This window comes from Cupressus sempervirens, chromosome 4, assembly GCF_028749045.1.
Source record: "Cupressus sempervirens isolate cs-2001-9-10 chromosome 4, ASM2874904v1, whole genome shotgun sequence".
In the NCBI taxonomy this organism is placed as follows: Eukaryota; Viridiplantae; Streptophyta; class Pinopsida; order Cupressales; family Cupressaceae; genus Cupressus; species Cupressus sempervirens.
Genome location: NC_143121.1, coordinates 46,175,844 through 46,199,361, shown reverse-complemented (window position 1 = coordinate 46,199,361; position 23,518 = coordinate 46,175,844). Strand labels below are relative to the sequence as shown.

Genomic DNA, 23,518 nt, shown 5'->3' with positions numbered 1-23,518 from the left:
CTTGTTATAGGATTTACAAATAGATGTTAAGACAACTCTATTAAGAGATTTAGATCACTTCTACAATGGTTAGAAAGTAACAATGAGATGACCTGAATTGAATGTAACTGAATTGCTGATTACAAATCTCTGTTCTCATTTGTACTTGATCCTTTTTTATCGAATATGTCTCTTCAGCTTCACAAGGATATTCTTTCTATCCTTCTCTTCCTCTACTTGTCATTAGATCTTCAATTAGAACTTCTCACTCACAAATTTGCACACTTTCACACTTTGAATCCACAACTTGACCTTATACTTTTATCATCCACATTGTCAAGTTGGCTCAAATACAACTTAGAATAATCAACATTTGTCACCTTAGTCAGCTAGAGAAAAATTTTACACAAAATTACAAAGTTGGCCAAAGTGTAGATACTTGGGTTTAGAAGACTAGCTTGGTGAGGTTCTGATGCATGACATCCATTGTTAGTACTTGGCATCATCATGCACTTAGTAGACATAGAGGCTCAGTCCATACTAATCACTTTCAAGTAGTCTTGAACTTGGTTTGTATTGGTGACTTGTGGAATACTGTGAAACTTGATTCATATTACATAGCTCAGTCAATACTGATTTAGAAATGATTTTCTGTGCTAACCAATAAATGCTCGGTTAACATAGTAAACCTATGAAAATCCTTTGGCAACTGAGTGAGCTTGGTCAACACTAGTTCCATCAAACTTTCCTTCATTACTTGAGTGAGCTCAATTAACACTCATCTTTAATATACTTTCCTTTGTCTCCCAAGTGAACTCAGTAGACACTACCTTCTAAACTTGGCAAACACAGGAATGCTCGGTAGACACTGCAAACTATCTTCACTACCCAAGTGAGCTCACAAGCATTGACTAAAATAGATATGACATTTGTGTAACATCAAAGACAACACACAATTAATCAATTATATCCAACAATCTCCCTCTTTGGCATTGATGGCAAAACAACATGTCATAGCACAATGAAATTTCAAAGCAAGCATAAAGTAAGGAACATATCTTTAGTTTCATTTTGATTCTCATCCATAAGACCTCCCTTTGTTAGTGTGAGCTCTTTTTTGTCTTTAGATCTCTCCCTCTGTCAGAAAACTTTCATCTGCAACTCCCTCTTTCTGTAAACTTCTCCCTCTTAGAGAAATTTCTTATGAGATATGACAGTAAACTTCTCCCTCTTTGACAACACATGCCAAAGACAAAAACTTCCTTTACAATATCAATGTACCTCAAGTACTGATTCATTTGCAATATTTCCTTGCCAATTCTGCATCAACTGATTGATCTTCAACATGCTTTGGTTGATGCATCACTAAACTTCATTTAGTGAGCTTCTGATAGGGGAATAACCCCTAAATTACCTCTTAGATACAAGAATGCATCCTTAGGTAGTGGCTTGGTGAATATGTTTGCAATTTTTTTCTTTGTGTTCACATATTCCAATCTAACTTTGTTATCCTACAAAAATTCTCTTAAGAAGTGATATTTTATAGCAATGTGTTTTGTTTTGGAATGCATCATTGGTTTCTTTGATATATTGATTACACTAGTGTTATCACAATATATAACAACTAGATCATTGATTTCTATCTTCATACCTACCAATAGTTGCTTGAACCAAATAATTTTTGAACAATTAACTATTGCTGCCACATATTCTACCTCTTTTGTGAATTGAGATGTACAATTTTGCTTACTGCTTGTCCAAGACACTAGTCTTTTACCAAGAAAGAAAGCTCCACCACTAGTGTTTTTTCTCTCATCGATACTTCCTGCCCAATCAACATCAATAAATACCTTTAAGTCTAGATTACCTCCAAGTTTATACCATAAGCCATAGTCTTGAGTACCTTTTAGTTATCTCATTATTCTCTTGATTATCATCATGTGATTTTCTCTTAGATTTGCTAAGAATCTTGCCACCATACCAACTGCTAATGTAATATCAAGCCTTGTGTGTACTACATATTGTATTTTTCCAATCATTGATTTGCATGTGGTCTAATCTACTACCTTGGAATCATCATTATTGGAAAGCTTATGTCTAGTAGACATAGGAGTTTCAACAAGTTTTGAATCTTACATTCCAAAATTCTTCAGTATCTCCTTAATTTATTTTGATTGAGTGATGTAGATACCATTATTGCTTTGCTAAATCTACAATCCAACAAAGAATTTTATCTCACCAAACATAGACATTTCAAATTCTTTACTCATTTCTTCTAAAAATCTCTTGCATAAGTCATCATTCCCTGTAAATAAAGTATCATCAACAAATATTTCAGGCAATACAATTTTCTTGTTTGGTCCTTCTTTGCAAAAAGAGGGGTAAAAATTTATTAAGACAGAAAGGAATACAACTAGGAGAGCTCAACAAGGAGCTCGATCCTGAGCAACAAGATCATCAAATTCTTGCACCATCTCAAAGGACAGTTGCCTCCTATCCATAATATTCCAACCCGGATCATGACTAGAAGCCCATTTGGCTAAACAATCAGTAGTTCTATTCCATTCACGAGGAATATACATGAAACTAATGAACTAAAAAGAGGAAGAGAAGAAAAGAATCTACTTAACAATAGTGGCCAGCTACCAACTAACATCCTCAAGCTCTTGCAAAGAAAGCATGTTCACCACCACCTAGGAATCAGACTCACAAATAATCTTACTCCATCCCCGCAAGCAACACTATTACACAACATATAAAATAGCCTGAGCTTCCATGAGATTGTTAGTATAATCACCCTTATGAACTGAGAAGAAAAATTTAACATCCCCAGAACTACAACGAGCCACTCTACCAATACCAGCCAGACCAGGATTCCCACGGGAAGAACCATCAGTGTTAATTTTCAAAACTCCACAGGGAGGAGGAGTCCAGTGCCCATCCCGATTAACCCGACCCTTCCTTTGATGGTGAAGCTACCTGGACATAGAAGGAAACCTATGAGCTGAAACCCCATCCTGCAGATGAAAATTGAGGCGATTACAGATAGCAAGATCAACCGGATCCATACCCCCATCAAGATCACACTTCACAAGAATAGTTTCCTGAAGAGAATGTGATATTTTCCACCAAAGATGCAAAACACCAAGATGAACATCTTGGAATATGCGATGATTCCTCTCCAACCAGATAATCCATAGCATGAAAGATGGGCTAGCAATCCAAGCAGCATAGAGAGAAGAAGACTTGGAGGGAGCACTACCCAAGCGGGCCCAGAACTCAGGCAAAGAGGAAGCATGCCGACAAGAGCAACCCCAAGCGCTCCACCAAAGGTGCCATATCTGAGTAGAATAGGAGCAATGGAAGAATAGATGGGAGACAGACTCCTCTCCATTACCACACAAAACACAATAAGAGGGGCCCTGAAATCCACGTTTACAAAGATTATCCCAGGTAAGACAACGGTTGTGAGCCACTAGCCACATGAAAAAATTGCACTTGGACCAAGAAATGTTTGGTCCTTCTTTGATATACAAACTACTATTATCGTTTTTTCCTTGAAAACCAATCTATACCAAATAGTTATGTAATCTTCCATACCAAGCTCTAGGAGCTTGTTTGAGACCATATAATGCTTTGTGTAATTTGCAAACCATGTCTCTCTTATTAGGATCTATAAAACCTTCTAGTTGTTCAATAAAGACTTCCTCATCAAGAATTCCATTCAAGAATGTAGATTTAACAGTGTTGCATATGCTAGTAAAGTTCTAACATCTTCTAATCTTGCAATAGGAGAAAAATTTTCAACATAATCAATACCTTCTTCTTGAGAATAGCCTTTACATACTAATTTTTCTTTGTTTCTTGAAACTTCTCCATCTTCATTCAACTTATTTCTAAACACCCATTTTGTGCCTATTACATTTTTATCCATGGGTCTAGGAACAAGAGACCAAGTTTTGTTCTTCTCAATTTGTTCTATTTCTTCATTCATTGCTTTAATCCAACTTTCATTTTCCATTGCATCTTTGACATTTCTAGGTTCAAATTCAGCAAGTAAAAATGTACCTTTTAATTTACTTCGTGTCATGGTTCCATCAAATTTGTCACCAATGATCTGATCAAGTGCATGATGCCTTCTAACATATCTTGTAACATAGGCACTTTGGATAATGAATTACTTTCACTAATTTCATCGTGAACTTTAGTTTCAAGCTCAGGTCCCACTATCTATGACTTGGGTCCATCACACTCAGTTTGAACTAGCTCAGTAGCCTCTGACTGTGACTCGAGTTCTTTAGACTATGACTCAATTTTCTCTAGTTGCAACTCAATAGCTGATGGAGATTTTGGGGACTCATGAGGTGAAACATTATTTCCTTCAGATGTGATTGGTAATCTATCAAGTTCATAGCAAATGAATCTTTTGTAATCCTCTAGTTCTTTGCAGCTTTCTTCTTCACTCATTTCTACAAACTCATCAATTCTAACATGTGCACTTTCTATGATTTTATGAGTAGATAGATTCAAACATTTGTATGCTTTACTTTTGCAAAAATATCCTAAGAATATGTCTTCATCACTTTTTACATCAAATTTTCCTTTCCTAGATTCTTTAAAGATATAACATTTGTTTCCAAATACTTTCAACTAACTTACATTTGGTTTATAGCCATACCATAGTTCATAAGGAGTTTGATTTGAGTCTTTCTTCAACTATACTCTGTTCAAAGTATGAATTGCAATGTTGATAGCTTCCTTCTAGTATTTGAGAGCAACATTCTTTTCAATCATTTATGTTCTTGCACAATCCATGATGGATCTATTCCTTCTTTTAGCTATACCATTTTGGTGAGGTGTACCAGGGGCTCATACCGATCATTTGATTCCTCTTTCAATGCACAAATTATTGAATTCATTGGAGATGAATTCACCACCTCTATCTGACCTCAAACATTTTATTGTCTTTCTAGTTTCTTTTTCGACTCTTGTTAGCTACCGCTTGAATTTTTGAAAAGCTTTAGATTTTTCTCTTAAGTACATTATAGTCATCATTCTAGAATAATTATTGATAGGCCAACATGAGGGAAAATAATAATAATAAATTAATGATTTATAATGAAGTTCAGTGGTCTATACATGTCAACATGAGAGTGTAAGCTTGTGAAAGGTGTCCGAGTAGTATGCCATCAAGGGATGATGGTTGTGAAATGAGGGATTATGAATGCAACTACAACACATGAAATTGAATCTACAAAAAACTAAAGAAATCCTAGTGACAGGAACTATCACTTCTTGGTGACAGGAACATCAAAAATGTAAATAACTCAATAAGAAAAATATGTAATAAAATTAATTACAACTCTTAATAAATTATCGCCTCATAATCTAATTAATATGAAATATTATTATCTAATCAAATATGAATATTGAATATATAAACTAATATACTATGATTAAATATATATTGTGTAATGCTAAGCTAATTAAAATACAAATGGAAACTAACTTAAATGCACTTCATATAGAAATAAAATGAGATCACCAAGTAACTTTGGAGTGGGCTCTTCCTCCTTAGCCACCTAGTGATGAAACCAAGTAGTAGTCTTAAGTCTCCATAATCATGCAAATATAAACTTTATATTTCCAAATGATAATGATCTATTACAATGTTGTGTGTTTTGTAAAACCTCTAGACTACTCTCCACACTATATCTCACACTACTTATATATATGCAAGCTCAACAAATTATTAATTGCTCTGATATACATGTCATATAAATAATGGCTATTACATAACAAATCTATAATAGAATTATGTGGCTTGCAAAGAATAGACAATTTATTGTGTTAGTTTATAAAATAATATTGTCTCCATCCACCATTTTTGAGCCATGGTTGTGATAAAGGTTCAAATGTAACAAAATACAAATATAGAGTAGATGACGTGTATTCTATCCACATGATTCATAAAAATGAATCTCAATTACAATGTCTTTTCCTAAGACTCGTTACATACAAAATACTCAGCAATAATAATTTTTAAGTTTTGGGAAAAGATTATTTATATCCTTTGGCATGTAACTCACCTTCATGTCCTTTCCACACATACATGCATTTGTTTTCAAAATGATTGGAGTGAATGTCATTCAGTGGGTAATAATTAAATGTGTTTAATCTCGACAACAATCTGTGCATTGACTTGGTGACCTCCCCTCACTTCTATAGACCATGACTACCAAATTTAGTGCTCATCCATTCATTAGATAGGATATTGATCCGCTAATCTATTTATTGGCTCATATTCCCTCTTGACATGTCTCAATCCCAACATTGATCCTTGTCAGTCATTGGTGGTTCTTCCTTATGTATGAGATATTTACAAGTTGATGGAGCTTTGTATTATAGTAACAAGAAGATACATAGTAGGTTACATGAAGACTTGCAACTCATAATCAATGTGCTAGATAATACAATCACATCTTATTTATTCACATATTCTATTTAATAACTAGATTAAATATTACTCACATATATTGTATCATATGCAACATGGAAAGAGAAAATGGAATATTAAAATTGATATTGATGGGTAAAATATGGCATAATCTGGGACATAAATTGCTCTCATCAATCATCAACAAAGAGAATGAAAAAAAAATTCTCCACTGTAACTTTCTATTCCAATAGGACCACAAAAGTTAGTATGAACAATCTCTAAGACTTCTTCAGACTAATAGTTTTTGCTTTTAAAACTAGTCTTTCCCATCTTTCTAATTTGACAATTCTTGCATAGACCCATGTCAAGTTTCTTCAAACTAGGAAGACCTCTCACTTTCTTACATTTGCTAATCTTAACTAGATTTTCAAAGTTTACATGAAATAGCCTTTTGTGCCATAACTAGCTTTCATCTACCTGAGAAATAAAACATGAATTTTCGCTAAGATCAAGATAAAATAGATTACCTTTTCTTTGCTTGCCAGATCCAACTAGATTTCCTTTTCCAACTAGTAGTTTGGCATTACCTCTTATGAATTCTACCTTGAATCTAATGTTGTTCAATTTTTCCACACTCAGTAGATTATGTTTTAATCCTTCAACCCAATAAGCATTGTTACATACCAGTTCATTGGTCAATGAGATACATCCTTTACAATTTATGCAACAAGGTTCATTGTTTCCAAATCTTACACTACCTTCGTCATAAGGTTCCATATTCTCAAATTTTCTTTTATCTCTAGTCATATGATGTGAGCAGCCACTGTTAATAATCCACGTATCATTTTTGCTAACATGAGAGATAAGTGCCATCTTATCTCCTTCATCATTAGATTCATACTTTATAGCAATGTATACCATTTCTTTTTCACTATTATCAGAATCTTTAGCCATAAAACAAGATTTCTTACCTTTGTCTTTATGGTTCTTGTAGTTCTTGAAATCCTTCTTGCCTTTGTATTTATTAATTTTCTTTTCATCCTTGTTTTCTCTTTTTGCACACCTTGCAGCAATGTGACCAACTTCTTCACAAGAAAAGTAGATTAGAGGAACTTTACCTTTGTACTTTCCTCTGCCTTTGGAATATTTCCATGCAAGTAGGGCTTCAACAACTTCAAAATCACTGTCTAAACTTTATTCTTATGTTCCATCTTCATCACTTCTTGATTGATTGGATTTTGAATTTTTTCCCTTTTTCTTGAGCAAAAATTTAGCTTCAAATGCATACTCAATATTCTTTGAAGTAGGAACATAGTTATCAAAATTATCTAACTCAAAAGCAGTCAATCTTCCAACTAGAGCATCCAATGAAATTTTACAATTTGGATCACATCTCATCTCTTGAATAGCAGATACTCTAATTGCATAAATAGGACTTGAAGAGTTCTAAGCATTTTACTTACAAGAGTTTCCTCTTTGATAGCTCCTCCAGATGCCTTGATTGTACTTACACTAGCCTTGATTCTTTCCACATATTTAGCAATGTTTTTATCTTCTCTCAGTTTCATTTGATCAAACTGTCCTCTAAGACTTTCTACTTTGGCTCTTTTTACATTTGCATCTCCTCCATAGATATCTTTCAGTTTGTTCCACATTTCAAATGTAGTTTTACAGTCTTTTACCTCATCAAATTCAGTATAATTGAGAGAAGATGCAATATCAATCATCATGATATTAGGGTTCTTCTTTTCAGCAATATCTTCAACTGATAATGTTCCAATAGGATTCATGTATTCAGCATCAAGATACTTGCAACCTGAATCATTGATACTACCTAGATGTAGTCTCATTAATCCTTACCATGCTACAAAGTTGTCTTTGTTTAGCTTGGGAATCTCTCTTCTATAAGACATCCTGATCTTTAGCTTAAGTCCTTGAAACCTTTTCTGCAAGCACCAAAAGCTCTGATGCCAATTGTCGAAAATATAAAAGGAGTAACTGAGAGGGGAGGGGTGAATCAATTGCCACTAAAATAAATCCTAGATCCCTTAGATATTAGTACAAACAAAAAAAATCAGGAAATTGAATACTGTTGATGCTCAGCAAACAAACCAAATGATGTAACTTGGCAAACACTAACATGAAAATCCTTAGATATTTATCTGTGGTTATTATTACTTTAACTTAGTTGCAAACATATAAAAGTAAATAGCATGAACACATTTGACACCAAGATTTAATGTCGAAACCTAATTTAGGAAAACCATCAATTGCAACTAGTTATTATTTTTCATTCTTCTGAAGTGAGACCTATTAAGAGCCAACCTTGTTAAGGGTTACAAAACACACTGTTAGGCGTGACCTTGTTAGAGGATTTAATCACCCTATTAGGAGTGGCCTTGTTAGAGGTCTTGAAACAATTCAATAGAATTGTCACCTTGTTAGAGGATTTACAAATAGCTATTAAGCCAACTCTGTTGAGAGATTTAGATCACCACTATAATGGTCAGAAAGTAACAATGAGATGACCTAAATTGAATTTAACTGAATTGCTGATTATAGATATCTATTCTAGCTTATACTTGATCCTTTCTGATTGAATATGTCTCTTTAGCTTCGTAAGGATATTCTACTTATCCTTCACTTCCTCTGCTTGTCATTAGATCTTCAATTCGCTCATGCTCTTTTTCATTCACAACTTCTTACTCACAACTTCACACACACTTTACACTTTGAATCCACAACTTGACCTTATACTTATATCATCCACATTGTCAAGTTGGCTCAAATACAACTTAGAATAATCAACATATGTCACCTTAGTCAGCTACAGAACAAGTTTACACAAAATTACAAAGTCTGCCAAAGTGTAGACACTCAGGTTTAGAAGATTGGCTTGGTGAGGTTCTAATACATGGCATCCATTGTCAGCACTCGGCATCGTCATGCACTTGGTAAACGTAGAGGCTCGATCCATACTAATCACTTTCAAGTAGTGTTGAACTTGGTAGTCTTGAACTTGGTTTGTATTGGTGACTTGGCAAATACTATGAAACTTGATTTATATTACATATCTCGATCAATACTGACTCAGATATGATTTTCTATGTTGATCAACAGATGCTTGGTTAACATAGCAAACCTATGAGAATCCTTTAGCAACTGAGTGAGCTCAGTCAACACTAGTTCCATCCAACTTTCTTCCATTAACTGAGTGAGCTCAGTTAACACTCATCTTCAATACACTTTCCTTTGTCTCCTGAGTGAACTCAGTAGACACTACCTTCTGAACTTGGCAAACAAAAGAATGCTCAGTAGACAGTGCAAACTATCTTCACTACCCAAGTGAGCTCGACAAGCACTAACTGAAACATATATGACATTTGTGTAACATTAAAGACAACACACAATTAATCAATTGTATCCATTACAAACTAAGACCTTATAAAGCTTGTAACATTAAAGATTAACATTAAAGACAACACTTTGAGTATTAATCAATTGTAACATTTTCATGTAAGATATCTATCACAACATTCAAAATCAATGACAATATTAGTGTCAATATCATTACAACTCGATATCCAACATCACTGCCTAACACATGGAGGATCAAATGTTCTCTAAGATCTAACACTTTATATAAAATTGATTTGTAAAGCCCAATTTGATTAGTATTTAAGGTACTTAAATACAATTGGTAAGCATGTGGCAATAAAATTGTCACCTTGTTAGAGGATTTACAAATAGCTATTAAGCCAACTCTGTTGAGAGATTTAGATCACTACTATAATGGTCAGAAAGTAACAATGAGATGACCTAAATTGAATGTAACTAAATTGCTGATTACAGATATCTGTTCTAGCTTATACTTGATCTTTTCTGATCGAATATGTCTCTTTAGCTTCGTAAGGATATTCTGCTTATCCTTCGCTTCCTCTACTTGTCATTAGATCTTCAATTTGCTCATGCTCTTTTTCATTCACAACTTCTCACTCACAACTTCACACACACTTTATACTTTTAATCCACAACTTGACCTTATACTTATATCATCCACATTGTCAAGTTGGCTCAAATACAACTTAGAATAATCAACATATGTCACCTTAGTCAGCTACAGAACAAGTTTACAAAAAATTACAAAGTCTGCCAAAGTGTAGACACTCAGGTTTAGAAGATTGGCTTGGTGAGGTTCTAATACATGGCATCCATTGTCAGCACTCGGCATCGTCATGCACTTGGTAAACGTAGAGGCTTGATCCATACTAATCACTTTCAAGTAGTGTTGAACTTGGTAGTCTTGAACTTGGTTTGTATTGGTGACTTGGAAAATACTATGAAACTTGATTTATATTACATATCTCGATCAATACTGACTCAGATATGATTTTCTATGTTGATCAACAGATGCTTGGTTAACATAGCAAACCTATGAGAATCCTTTAGCAACTGAGTGAGCTCAGTCAACACTAGTTCCATCCAACTTTCTTCCATTAACTGAGTGAGCTCAATTAACACTCATCTTCAATACACTTTCCTTTGTCTCCTGAGTGAACTCAGTAGACACTACCTTCTGAACTTGGCAAACAAAAGAATGCTCAGTAGACAGTGCAAACTATCTTCACTACCCAAGTGAGCTCGACAAGCACTAACTGAAACATATCTGACATTTGTGTAACATTAAAGACAACACACAATTAATCAATTGTATCCATTACAAACCAAGACCTTATAAAGCTTGTAACATTAAAGATTAACATTAAAGACAACACTTTGAGTATTAATCAATTGTAACATTTTCATGTAAGATATCTATCACAACATTCAAAATCAATGACAATATTAGTGTCAATATCATTACAACTCGATATCCAACATCACTGCCTAACACATGGAGGATCAAATGTTCTCTAAGATCTAACACCTTATATAAAATTGATTTGTAAAGCCCAATTTGATTAGTATTTAAGGTACTTAAATACAATTGGTAAGCATGTGGCAATAAAATTGTCACCTTGTTAGAGGATTTACAAATAGCTATTAAGCCAACTCTGTTGAGAGATTTAGATCACTACTATAATGGTCAGAAAGTAACAATGAGATGACCTAAATTGAATGTAACTGAATTGCTGATTACAGATATCTGTTCTAGCTTATACTTGATCTTTTCTGATCGAATATGTCTCTTTAGCTTCGTAAGGATATTCCGCTTATCCTTCGCTTCCTCTACTTGTCATTAGATCTTCAATTTGCTCATGCTCTTTTTCATTCACAACTTCTCACTCACAACTTCACACACACTTTATACTTTTAATCCACAACTTGACCTTATACTTATATCATCCACATTGTCAAGTTGGCTCAAATACAACTTAGAATAATCAACATTTGTCACCTTAGTCAGCTAGAGAACAAGTTTACACAAAATTACAAAGTCTGCCAAAGTGTAGACCCTCAGGTTTAGAAGATTGACTTAGTGAGGTTCTAATACATGGCATCCATTGTCAGCACTCGGCATCGTCATGCACTCGATAAACGTAGAGGCTCGATCCATACTAATCACTTTCAAGTAGTGTTGAACTTGGTAGTCTTGAACTTGGTTTGTATTGGTGACTTGGCAAATACTATGAAACTTGATTTATATTACATATCTCGATCAATACCAACTCAGATATGATTTTCTATGTTAATCAACAGATGGTTGGTTAACATAGTAAACCTATATGAATCCTTTAGCAACTGAGTGAGCTTAGTCAACACTAGTCCATCCAACTTTCCTTCATTAACTGAGTGAGCTCGATCAACACTCATCTTCAATACACTTTTCTTTGTCTCCTGAGTGAACTCAGTAGACACTACCTTCTAAACTTGGCAAACAAAAGAATGCTCAGTAGACAGTGCAAACTATCTTCACTACCCAAGTGAGCTCGACAAGCACTGACTGAAACATATCTGACATTTGTGTAACATTAAAGACAACACACAATTAATCAATTGTATCCATTACAAACCAAGACCTTATAAAGCTTGTAACATTAAAGATTAACATTAAAGACAACACTTTGAGTATTAATCAATTGTAACATTTTCATGTAAGATATCTATCACAACATTCAAAATCAATGACAATATTAGTGTCAATATCATTACAACTCGATATCCAACATCACTACCTAACACATGGAGGATCAAATGTTCTCTAAGATCTAACACCTTATATAAAATTGATTTATAAAGCCCAATTTGATTAGTATTTAAGATACTTAAATAAAATTGGTAAGCATGTGGCAATAAACATAGGGTGCAAAGCAAACAAAGCACAAATGAAATTTAAAAGAATTGACTTGCATAATAATCTATGCAAGCTTTCAACCTTTTTGGTGGGTTTTTTAAACTATGTTATCTTTTGTATCTACCAATCAAAGTAGTTTTTAAAGATATTTGATTATCATTTAAATAAATATCTTTAGTTATTGGTTGTAATCCTATAGTTGTACTTGTTTTCACTTTCCCTTGCTACTTGTGTTTATAATTAATAGCAAAGAGTCTTCTTGGCTTGTTATCGCTCATGTCTTTGGTGGTTCTAGTTGGTTGAATGCAACTTTCTCTAAAGGGTTCCCTTGCCTAGCTCTGGCTATTTCACCATGAAGAGGAGAAGAACAGAGGGAATAAAATGAAGATGGATAGTCAATTCCATACCTGGCTCCTAGCCTTGTTGGTGTATGAGACCTATAATTTCTATGGTCTTAGAATAGTAGGGGGACCACTCCAACATCGTGGATGGAGTAGTTATTATCTATAGCATTTAGTAGGGTCCTGGGTCATAGAAGCTCATATCTCAAACTCTACTTGATAAGCTCATATATTAGCTTCTATAATCAAATAGGAGCTTATGAGCTAATATCTATAGATAGAAAATCATGAACCCCTACATGCATGTAGAGAAAACAATGATTAGGAGCTTCCCCTCTTTGGTTGACACTTCCTTGGCTACTTGAGGTACCTTTATATGAGCTTGGCCCCTTTTTTGACGAATAGTTATATATGTAATCTTATTTTTTGCTCATGTGTCATTTGATTCCTACGAGTTATCTCATATTCTCCAACCTATTTTTGCAAATATGTATTTTTATAGTATGCTTTAAAAGGAAAGGGCTATTCATAAAAATAAAAAAATCGATGACAAGTTCATGGTCATCTTAAGCTTAGATTTGACTCATTAGCTATAGATAATTTTTATTTTAATGATCATTGATTATATATACATCTTACAGTTGGTACTTTTGTTTTCCAATTTCACTATATATAATAGATAATGCTCATAAATGGTGATAAAAATCAACTATGTTTTAGATTAAGCATTGCCTTAATTGAATAAGTTTCATGAATGGTTAACTTAAATTTAATTCATAAATAATTTATTAATCAAATTTAATATAATCTTAGGTCAATTGTGTGACCACTAATTATATTATTTTTTAATCGACCCTTTCAAAGAGATTTTATTTCATTCATAATTATATATACCATTTAAAATAAAGAAATCTATAGCAAACATTATGTTCAAAAATATATATATATAACTTACCTCTTTTGTCCAATTTGTTCTAAAAGTGATCACTAACAAAATTATAGTTTGGATAGTTGTTCCACCTAACATTCCTGACCAAATTCCCTGCCAATTGAAAAAAATAACGTATCATATAAAATATCACAACTCAACTCAGTCATTCCCTAATCCACCAATTTTCCAATAGAATTGTAAAAATAGAACTAAACATACATTTTTCAGAATTAAACAAAATAAAATTAACAAATTCTGTGTAGTTTCTTACCTTCACTCCAAGATTGAATTTGAAACCTAGCACACATCCCAGGGGCACCCCAATAATATAGTAGCAACCCACATTAATATAGGCCACAAGAGCTTGCCATCCACAACCAACAGCCACGCCTACAATCATATTTTAAATAGCTTATAGATTACAAATATATATATATATATATAACGTTTGCAACTTAATGGGTCAATTTTTTTAAAAATAATATTATTAAATAAGAACCTGAAAGTACTGGTTGTACACCATTAAGAACAATAGATACAGCAAGAAATGGAGCAAGTTCTGCTACAGCGTTTGCTACTTCCTTCCCTTCTGTGAAGGCATAGCTCACAACATTTCGTAGAATAATAACAACAATGGCAAACATCAATGATATTAAGAAGGACACCAAATTCACCATTACCACTGAAAATGCTGCTGCTTTGGGGTTCCCAGCGCCAAGCTCATTACCTACTCTAACACTGCATAGAATCCAAGATAAAAGTACTAAATAAAGGCATATGATGTTTCTGCATGAAAAATAAGTGTAAAATTGAACCGTCATTACCTAGCAGCAGCATTGAACCCAAGAGATATCGTGTATATCCAAAACAAAATTGACATACTGCATATAAGATGAATATACAAGTGAATTAATTGAGAATTTCATAATGTGGGATCAACAAATCTAATCTGTGAAATTATGGTTCCTCAGAAACTTTTGAACTACAACTTTACATTACTTTGGCTTGAACGTCATTCATAAAAGGCAAAAAGGAAAATACCATATAGACAAGGAGTCTAATGCAATTTCTGCATTTTCTAAGAGCCCGGCTATAAGCACAAGTATTTGGTAGTACCATGTTTCCAAACTGACATAAACAAAATAGAAGTAATCTGTTTTAGAAAATCTAATAAAATAATATAATTTAGAGAAACCAATAATTATTTTCTACAGCATGATGACATCTTTTTAAATTGAACAAGTTCATAATTGAAGCCTGACAAGTTTATCAAGATAGTTGTAAATACCATCAACTTGAAAGAAAAACAGAGTATGATGAAGAGTACTCGACCAAGTTGGCATTTACAAACTAAAACTAAAATAGGAAAAAGTACAGTATATCTAATCTATACATTTACATTTTCTTAGAGATAGGGCTATCTTCCATCGAAACTGTATAGTGGACCAATTTTTGAAAAATCGAAAACATCATAGATTTTTTTGAAAATTTCAACGTTTGATCTTCATGATCTACATAGTTTGCAGTCATAAATAACAAAAAATTTGAAAAAAAATCACTACGTTTTCGTGAATCTAAAAAAATTGACTTTATTTTGTCTTTAGTACAATTTTTTATGGAAATTAGCCTTTCCCTTTTCTTACAGAATATCTACATATCTAGATTTTGAGGGACACAATTTTCCCTATCTTCATTAACAAGCATTGATTATTTGGAAGAACAGAACAAAAGAAACTTACCACAACATGATGGCAGAAGCAACTGACAGCTTTAGGAAAGATGGCAATCCAGAAAAGGCCTGAAGAGAAAAGCCAGTCCATGTTTTTTTACACCTTGGACTTTTCATAATATAAATGTACTGTGCTATAACAACAATCCACCATGATAAGCTCAAAACAAATGCTGCCCCAAATAATCCCCATCCAAGCTTGTAAATGACCAGCCAGCTCAAAAGCATGTGTATAAAGACTGTAATCAAAGAAATGTAAGCACTGGGTGCCACAATGCTCTGTGCCTGCATAAACTTCTGAATTGGGAAAATAGCTGCATAGGCGTATATTTGAGGAATGAGACCATATACAAATATTGCCGCTGCAGATGCTATTATTTCAGATTCGCCCAAAAGTAGCAGAATTGGCTTGGAAAATATGTAGATTATTGTGAGAGGAATAGCTGTGACCATGAGTAGGACTGTGGATCTTTGTAAGTATATTCCCAACATCTCATATCTTTTCGCTCCATAAGCTTGTCCACAAAGAGTTTCCACTGCACTGCCCATGCCCAACTGGATTTCAAATTTGACATGTTTGTACAATAATGTCAGAAAAACAGTAGCAAATATCACAATTAAAGAGGAAACAAGAATAATTGGATTATATTTGTATTTGTTTATATTTATGTCGTAGAACATATCATTATACTCGTGATTGAACCATGTAAAGAGTGTTGATCAATATTCAATTCAAGAAATTTACATATGTGACTTTTTGTTCCCAATGTAACATAACTTATGATCGGCATCCTTAAGTGCTATACTTCAAGTTTGTTATAAATGGGGTATTGATTTGTGAATAAATAAGCAATATAGTTTGGAAATTAATGATGATTATAAAATTGTTAAAATGGGTGTAGATTTGTGAATAAATCGTGAACATCAGTAATAACACTGTGACCATTTTAATGAAGTATGAACAATTTATTGGCTGTATTAGGCTGAGGTTCCATGGGCATCCGCTTCCTTAAAAATAGAGGGTTGCTGAGATTTTTTAAGGATATTTTAAAAGGGAAGTGGTCCTATGAATTTATAAGTGAATCCTCTTAAAAAAAGGAAGCTTTTGTCTTATGAATTTTTTAAAAATTAAATTAAATTTATTCATAAATTTATTTGGTGTGATTTCATTTTAGTAGGAAAATGAAGGGTAGATTGTTGACAAATGGCATAATTCGGGGCTCTTATTTTATACAAAAAGATTCCAATTAATCCTTTAGCCCCCCCTAAAAAAGTATCATGGAGCCACCCGCTCCACAAAAATAGAGCCCAAGCCCCTCTCATGGAACCCCTGCCTTAGAGCTTTGTTATTGTATACTAATCAATTAAAGTTGAATCCAAAAAACTCTTGTTTTGAATTTCAGTAAAATTGCATGTCCCATTTTATACTTTCTGCATTTCCTTTGAATTCTTGATGCTCCATAGCTGAAATACAAATAGATTCTTCTCTTAAAACTTGTTTGTGGTTAATTCTCCTATACCTGAAACCTCATATACCCAACTAAAGATTCAGTTCCCTTGTTTATTGATTTGAATGTAATAAATATAGTGTTAAAAGAAATGAAGCATTATAGTCATATGATTTCTACAGTCCATATTGTTATTGTGTATAATTTCTGAGATAAATGGTGTAAATTTCACATCAAACCCTATGATCTATCACTAACAAGAAGAGAACAAGACAAGATCAAAGAACATACCATGAGTCCATAAGCGAAAACTTGAATCCCAGTGTTGCCAAGAGAAGAAGCAGCAAGCTCCAAGTTCCCCAAATGCCCAGAGAAGATTTGTGTCGTCATGCTCATTATATAGTTTATCATGTAAACCACAGCAGCGGGGGCAGCAAGGCGCCATAGAAGCTTTGATTCCAAGAACACCGCATCTTTAATCCTCTTTCTCCATGGCTGATCAAGATCAGAGAGAATTACTTCTAATCTGTTGATATCATCAAGGTGACCGCCATTAGCAGGGGTTGGTACCCTCTCTAACAGAGACTCTTGAACTTCAGGTTCCATTACATACCCCTGCTAATATTGGGGTCCTTATCAGAAGACAAACCAGTGGTGGAGATGAGAGGCCACCATGCTTTCACTAATTAAGTAGGCAATGTATGATGTGCAAATAGGTATATGATGTGGAACAAGTGGTATATATCAGACATCAAACATTAATTAAGTAGTGTATATCTAACCTACAATATTTTGCGACAAAGCTGGATTTTTATTGAGTTGGGATAGTTCGCGTGGGAAGCTGCATTTTCAACTATGTGATTGGTTTCAGCTAGTCAATTTGATCGCATTGAAATTATGAATAGTCAGTGAGTCAGATACATTTGTTTGACTATTGAGGTGTGTAGTTGGAGGCACTGGCTAACTGGCCGAATATTTGCACCCGGTCAGCCAGTGCCGTCAGTCATGTCCGTCCAACTTCCGTCAACTTCCGTCTTCGTTCCAACCTCCATCTTCATTAACTTGTAAGTGTAGAAGTAAAAGTACAAGTACGATTTCCTTTTTAATGCAAATGTTGTTTTTTAAATTATGGTAGAGTTCTTTACCGCATGAGCACAAATGTTTTTTTTTAAATAAAAAATTAAAAAGTTTTTTTTTAAATAAAAAATTAATTTTTTTTTTTAAAATAATTTTTTTTTTTTTTAAATAAAAAATTAAAATGTTTTTTTTAAAATAAAAAATTAGACAATTTCTTATTTTTAAAAAATGAAAAGAGTAAATATTTTTTATATTTGTATATGATAAATTATAAATTATATTAGTTCTATTTTTTATTTTTAATTTATTTATATAAAATAATATTTAAAAATTAATAAATAATTAATGTATAAGTATGTTAATTTAATTATAAATTTTGATAGTTTCTTTATTTTTTCAAAAAAAAATTCATTCATATTTCCTTTTGAAATAAAATATAAGATTTATCAATTTATGTTTTTAAATGTATTTGTGTACTATTTTTAATTTTATAAGACTAAACATTTGAAATTTTTTAGAATTTGAAAGCTATTTTGAAAATGATAATATTAATGTGTAGAAGTGAATTTCTTACTTTATGTAGAAATAACATTTCTATTAATAAATATTTTTGTAACTTTGTACTAGATTTTCTTAATTTGTAGAGTTGCATTTTATTACATTAAAAAAAACTTAAAATGTAATTATAAAAATTAATATTAATTAATCTTAAATTAATATATTAATATTAAATTAATATTAACTGATATATTATAAATTAGAAATCTTTAATATTAATTTGATTTTTCATTTTTTCATTACATTGATTGAATTGACATTTAATGTAATAACTAATATATAAAGTAATATGCATTTAGTATAACAATGTTTAATTTGATCATAAATTTGGTCAATTGAATTTTGAATTTTTTATTAGGTTTATTTTTTCAAATATAAGATTTATTAGTTTGAATATTATTTTTTTAATAAAAATAGATTCTTATTTCAAATTGAAATAGATTTTAGATACAAAACTTTATCTATGCAATACAACTTTGTTAGATTTCTAATTGAAAACTATTTTTTAATTATTCAATATTTTAAATATAATAAATATATTTAAAAAATAAAATTTATTTTAAGATGAAGATTTGATGACCTACATATTACATTTATTTAGTAATTTCATTTTAAGTTTTTTTTAATGTGATAAAATATAATTCTACAAATTAAGAAAATCTAGTACATAGTTAGTAAACTATTTATTATTTGGAATATTATTTTTATATAAAGTAAGAAATTCACTTCTACACATTAATATTATCATTTTCAAAATAACTTTCAAACTTTAAAAAATTCAAATGTTTAGTCTTATAAAATTAACAATAGTAAACAAATACATTTAAAAAATAATAATATTCAAATTGATAAATCTTATATTTCAAAAAAAAATATGAATGAATTTTTTTTTTAAAAAAAACTATCAAAGTTTATAATCAAATTAACATATTTATACATTAATTATTTATTAATTTTTAAATATTATTTTACAAATATAATATAAAATTTTAAAAAAATTAATATACATTATAATTTATCATATACAAATGTAAAAAATATTTACTCTTTGCACACTTTTCATTAAAAAAAGGAAAATGTCTAATTTTTTATTTTTTTAAAAACAAACATTTGCATAAAGAACTCTCATAATTAAAAACACAACATTTGCATTAAAAGGTATCGTACTTGTATTTTTACTTTTACACTTGACAATTTAGCGAAGACGGAAGTTGACGGAAGTTGGACGGACATGACTGACAGCACTGGCTGATCGGGTGCAAATATTCAGCCAGTTAGCCAGTGCCGTAGTTGGAACTCCCAGTAGCAGTTCCTAGTAACGGTGAAGCAGGAAACTGTGTCTTTCTTCCTACATTCGAGTGGACATGGCTATAGGGTCATTTACGTTCTTAGTATATTTTATGAGTTCTAGACTTCTGAAAAGGACGATTTTTAGACAAGTCTAGTCCAATTGATAATTATTTTTAAATATCTCTCATTAGTGGGAGAATAGTAAAGTAATTAGTATAGCTAGTTTTGTGTATATAATTTGAAGTGGACTTAAATGATTCATTTTGTTGTCTATGTATGTGACTTAATTTTTTATAAGGGAAGTCTGTTAATAGTCATCGTGCACTCACAAATTTTGAATAGGTCACTTGATTGCAATGACTTTTTCTATTATGATCTTTGTATACAATTTAACTACTTATAGATATTGTTCTTTCTTGTGGATAGTAATAATGCACAATGTGGGACTATCATGTGCACAAAGCTTTAAAAATAATCATTTCAAAGTGTTGAGTGATACCCATTTAAAGATGCCCCAATAGTTGTGTACTACAATGATCTCAAAACTTGTCAATACTTATACACAAATGTCTCATTAGTCATTCAAAAATTACTAAAAGATATGTACAAATGTCTCGATAATCAATCAAAATTGGTACACGATATATATATGTGTGTGTGTGTGTGTGCGTGTGTGCATGTGTGCTTTAATTATTATTATTATTATTTCTTTAAAGTTAGTGAATGGGGGCTTGGGTGAGCCAGGAGTGGAGCCTAGGTGGTAACTTGCATTCTTGCCCTTCCTATTATTTTGACTTCTAGGTAGTAACGATAAATATTGTGGGATTTTTCATGCATGTAAAGGTCAAAAGGTGGTCAAATCAAAAGTATTCCCTTGCCCCAATAAGGATGTATAGCAACCACCTCAAAAATTTGCATAAAAAATATGATACAAATTTCTCTAAAAATAAATATTATTTTTCTCAAATAACTATTTTCACCAATATTTATGCGCAAATGTATAGTACTCATGCACTAAAGTAGCAGTAAAGTCTCACAACTCCTATAATTGAAATCTACAAATTTTACATGTGAAATTTATTAATGGGATTTTAGTTACATTTCTTTTGGTTTCTTTAGAAATTTCTAGTTGGGGGCTTGGGTGAACAAGGAGTGATCAATCATTAGAACATGTGTAGTAATTGAGCCAATTTTCCTAAATTAGAAGATAAAATATTCGTAAGCTTGTTATATTTATAAAATTATAAAAAACCAATACTCTTGTACTTGAATATTTAATATTTTTAAAAACATTAACTTGGCTTTTATGTGAGGTATCTTAAACAAGTAGGTGTGATCTGCATTCTTTTAGCTTAATTTTTATAATGTTGAATATATGTAAGAATTGCTCTAACATAGATGTAAGAAGTTACATGTAGCAATAACAATGAATCAAGATATAGAGGATAATGAATAGCACAAGAGAGATAAATATATATTGAACTACAATAGATAGAAAAATATTGGATTGACTTAAAATATACATGTGTCATATTATATAGGAAAGACAATGTGAGACTGTGATCCAGGGAGGATATAATATATCACCTAGACAAGGTGAGATCACATGTCCATGTCCACCAAAGATGGAGCAGCTTGCATTATGTAATAAAGTATGTGCAGAATGTGGAGAATGATATTCTTATTAGAGCTCCAAAGGTGGATCTAACACATAAAGTGGAAGATGTTAACAATCATCATGAATTAAAGAAAGAATTATCCTACACCATGTGCAAATAAAAGTGCAAGCTCCTAAGCGTCTTATATGAAAACTACTATGCAATGCATTATCTTAAGTAATCTTAACTAAAGTGTAATTAAAATATTTAATTACACCAATGCTCTCTCATAAGTGCAACTTAGGTGAATGCAGTTAAGTATAGTATGCTAGATCATAATGCAAGTTGGCTTCCAACCACTACACCATGCTAGTTACTCATGACAGTATGAAAGTGCAATAAAATATCTCATATAGTGAAGAAAGGGAATATACCTCAAGGGACAAAACTCTCCTAAAAATAGAGATGAAAATAAATTATATACATGCAAGATTGAGGAATCAAGACCCCCCAAGCACTACACATATCATGTATACACAATTAAGTATCCCTAGGAAGGTAAGAAGTAGACATGATATCCCTCCAACCCTATATAGTGAACAACCTCCTATAAATATAGTAAGTGCTTGAAGAGAAAAAATAGCCCAATGAACTTGTAAACAAGGTTTCTTCTCTTAGGAAGAAGATAAAACCAAGTACACATGCAATAACACTTCTCATTTTGGATAGGAATTAGGATGAAAGTTTTATAGTCAAAGTATGATGATGTTGTCTTTGAAATATGCTCATGTGTCATTGTGACATTGGATGATTAAGATGTTATTAACCAATTAGAACATGAACACAAGTATAGTAAAAGGTATGAAAAATAAATAATAAATAGGAATTTCTTGTAAACAAGCTCCAATGCAAAGTGTTAATCTCATATTGGTTTTTTCATATGAGTGACAATATACTTAAGGCATTCACTTAGTTCATGCCAAACAAGTAATACATGTCAAGCATAAGTTCTATGTTGGTATATGTCGAGCAAAGGATATTTAGTATGTGTCGAGTAGCTAGGAAGTGACGAGTCACTCAAGTGCTAAGTAGATAGTATGTGCTATGTTATTCAAATGTTGAGTGATCAATGGATGCCAAGTCATTCAAAGGACGAGTTATAGCATTGAAGTTGTAGTTGATGTCGAGCATCAGGGACTTCAAATGTTGAGTTCTATAGTTTTGACATGGTTGTTTGTAATGGCACAAACTTGTATTTAAACTATTTTTGGGCTGACTTAAGGATTTTTTTACGATCTTAGATGATAACAACAAATCTTAATTGTGAATCCCTATGCATTAAATGCATCCAATCATAAAAAGTGTAGGATTAAGTAGTAATATGGATGAATCACAATCGTTGATTCAAACCTAACCCTAAGCACCTAGGTCTTCTCAAGGAGGATAAACCTTAAACATTTTAATGAATGTGTAAGGAGAAAGGTGAGAAGTTTGCATGCACAAACAAATCATTCATGGTGATTAAGAAGTTATAATTTGAGTTACATTGTAGAATTAATTAGAGGAGAATAGAGGAAAGAAATTAGAAGACAACAAAGATACATTTGATCAGACAAGATCAAGTACACATCAGAAAAGAGGTGATTTGAAATCAAGCAATAGAGTGCTAACTGAAGGATCATTGCTAAGACATTCTAACAGGTGAATCAGTTAAATATCTTAACAAAGTAGTCTTGACAAGCTGTTGTAAATCCTTTAACATGGTGCTTACTTCATTATAAGTTAAAGTCCTTTTTACCAAGAACACTTCTAATAGGTTTTTTTAATCCTTTA

At 32.1% G+C, this 23,518-nt stretch overlaps 1 protein-coding gene across 1 annotated transcript in view; it reads right to left on the bottom strand.

Annotated features, from left to right (window-relative positions):
• The window catches only part of LOC149559862 (protein DETOXIFICATION 40-like), a 44,911-nt gene extending 27,001 nt beyond the window's left edge, over positions 1-17,910 (bottom strand). Inside the window, exons 1-7 of the mRNA XM_089824333.1 lie at positions 17,454-17,910; positions 15,725-16,269; positions 15,027-15,113; positions 14,810-14,866; positions 14,485-14,723; positions 14,257-14,375; positions 14,010-14,096 (exon numbers count right to left, since the gene is read on the bottom strand). Coding sequence (XP_089680459.1) covers positions 14,010-14,096; positions 14,257-14,375; positions 14,485-14,723; positions 14,810-14,866; positions 15,027-15,113; positions 15,725-16,269; positions 17,454-17,768 — 1,449 coding nt within the window. The 5' untranslated portion in view covers positions 17,769-17,910. The remainder of the gene's footprint in view (positions 1-14,009; positions 14,097-14,256; positions 14,376-14,484; positions 14,724-14,809; positions 14,867-15,026; positions 15,114-15,724; positions 16,270-17,453) is intronic.
• Positions 17,911-23,518: the final 5,608 nt, after the last annotated feature.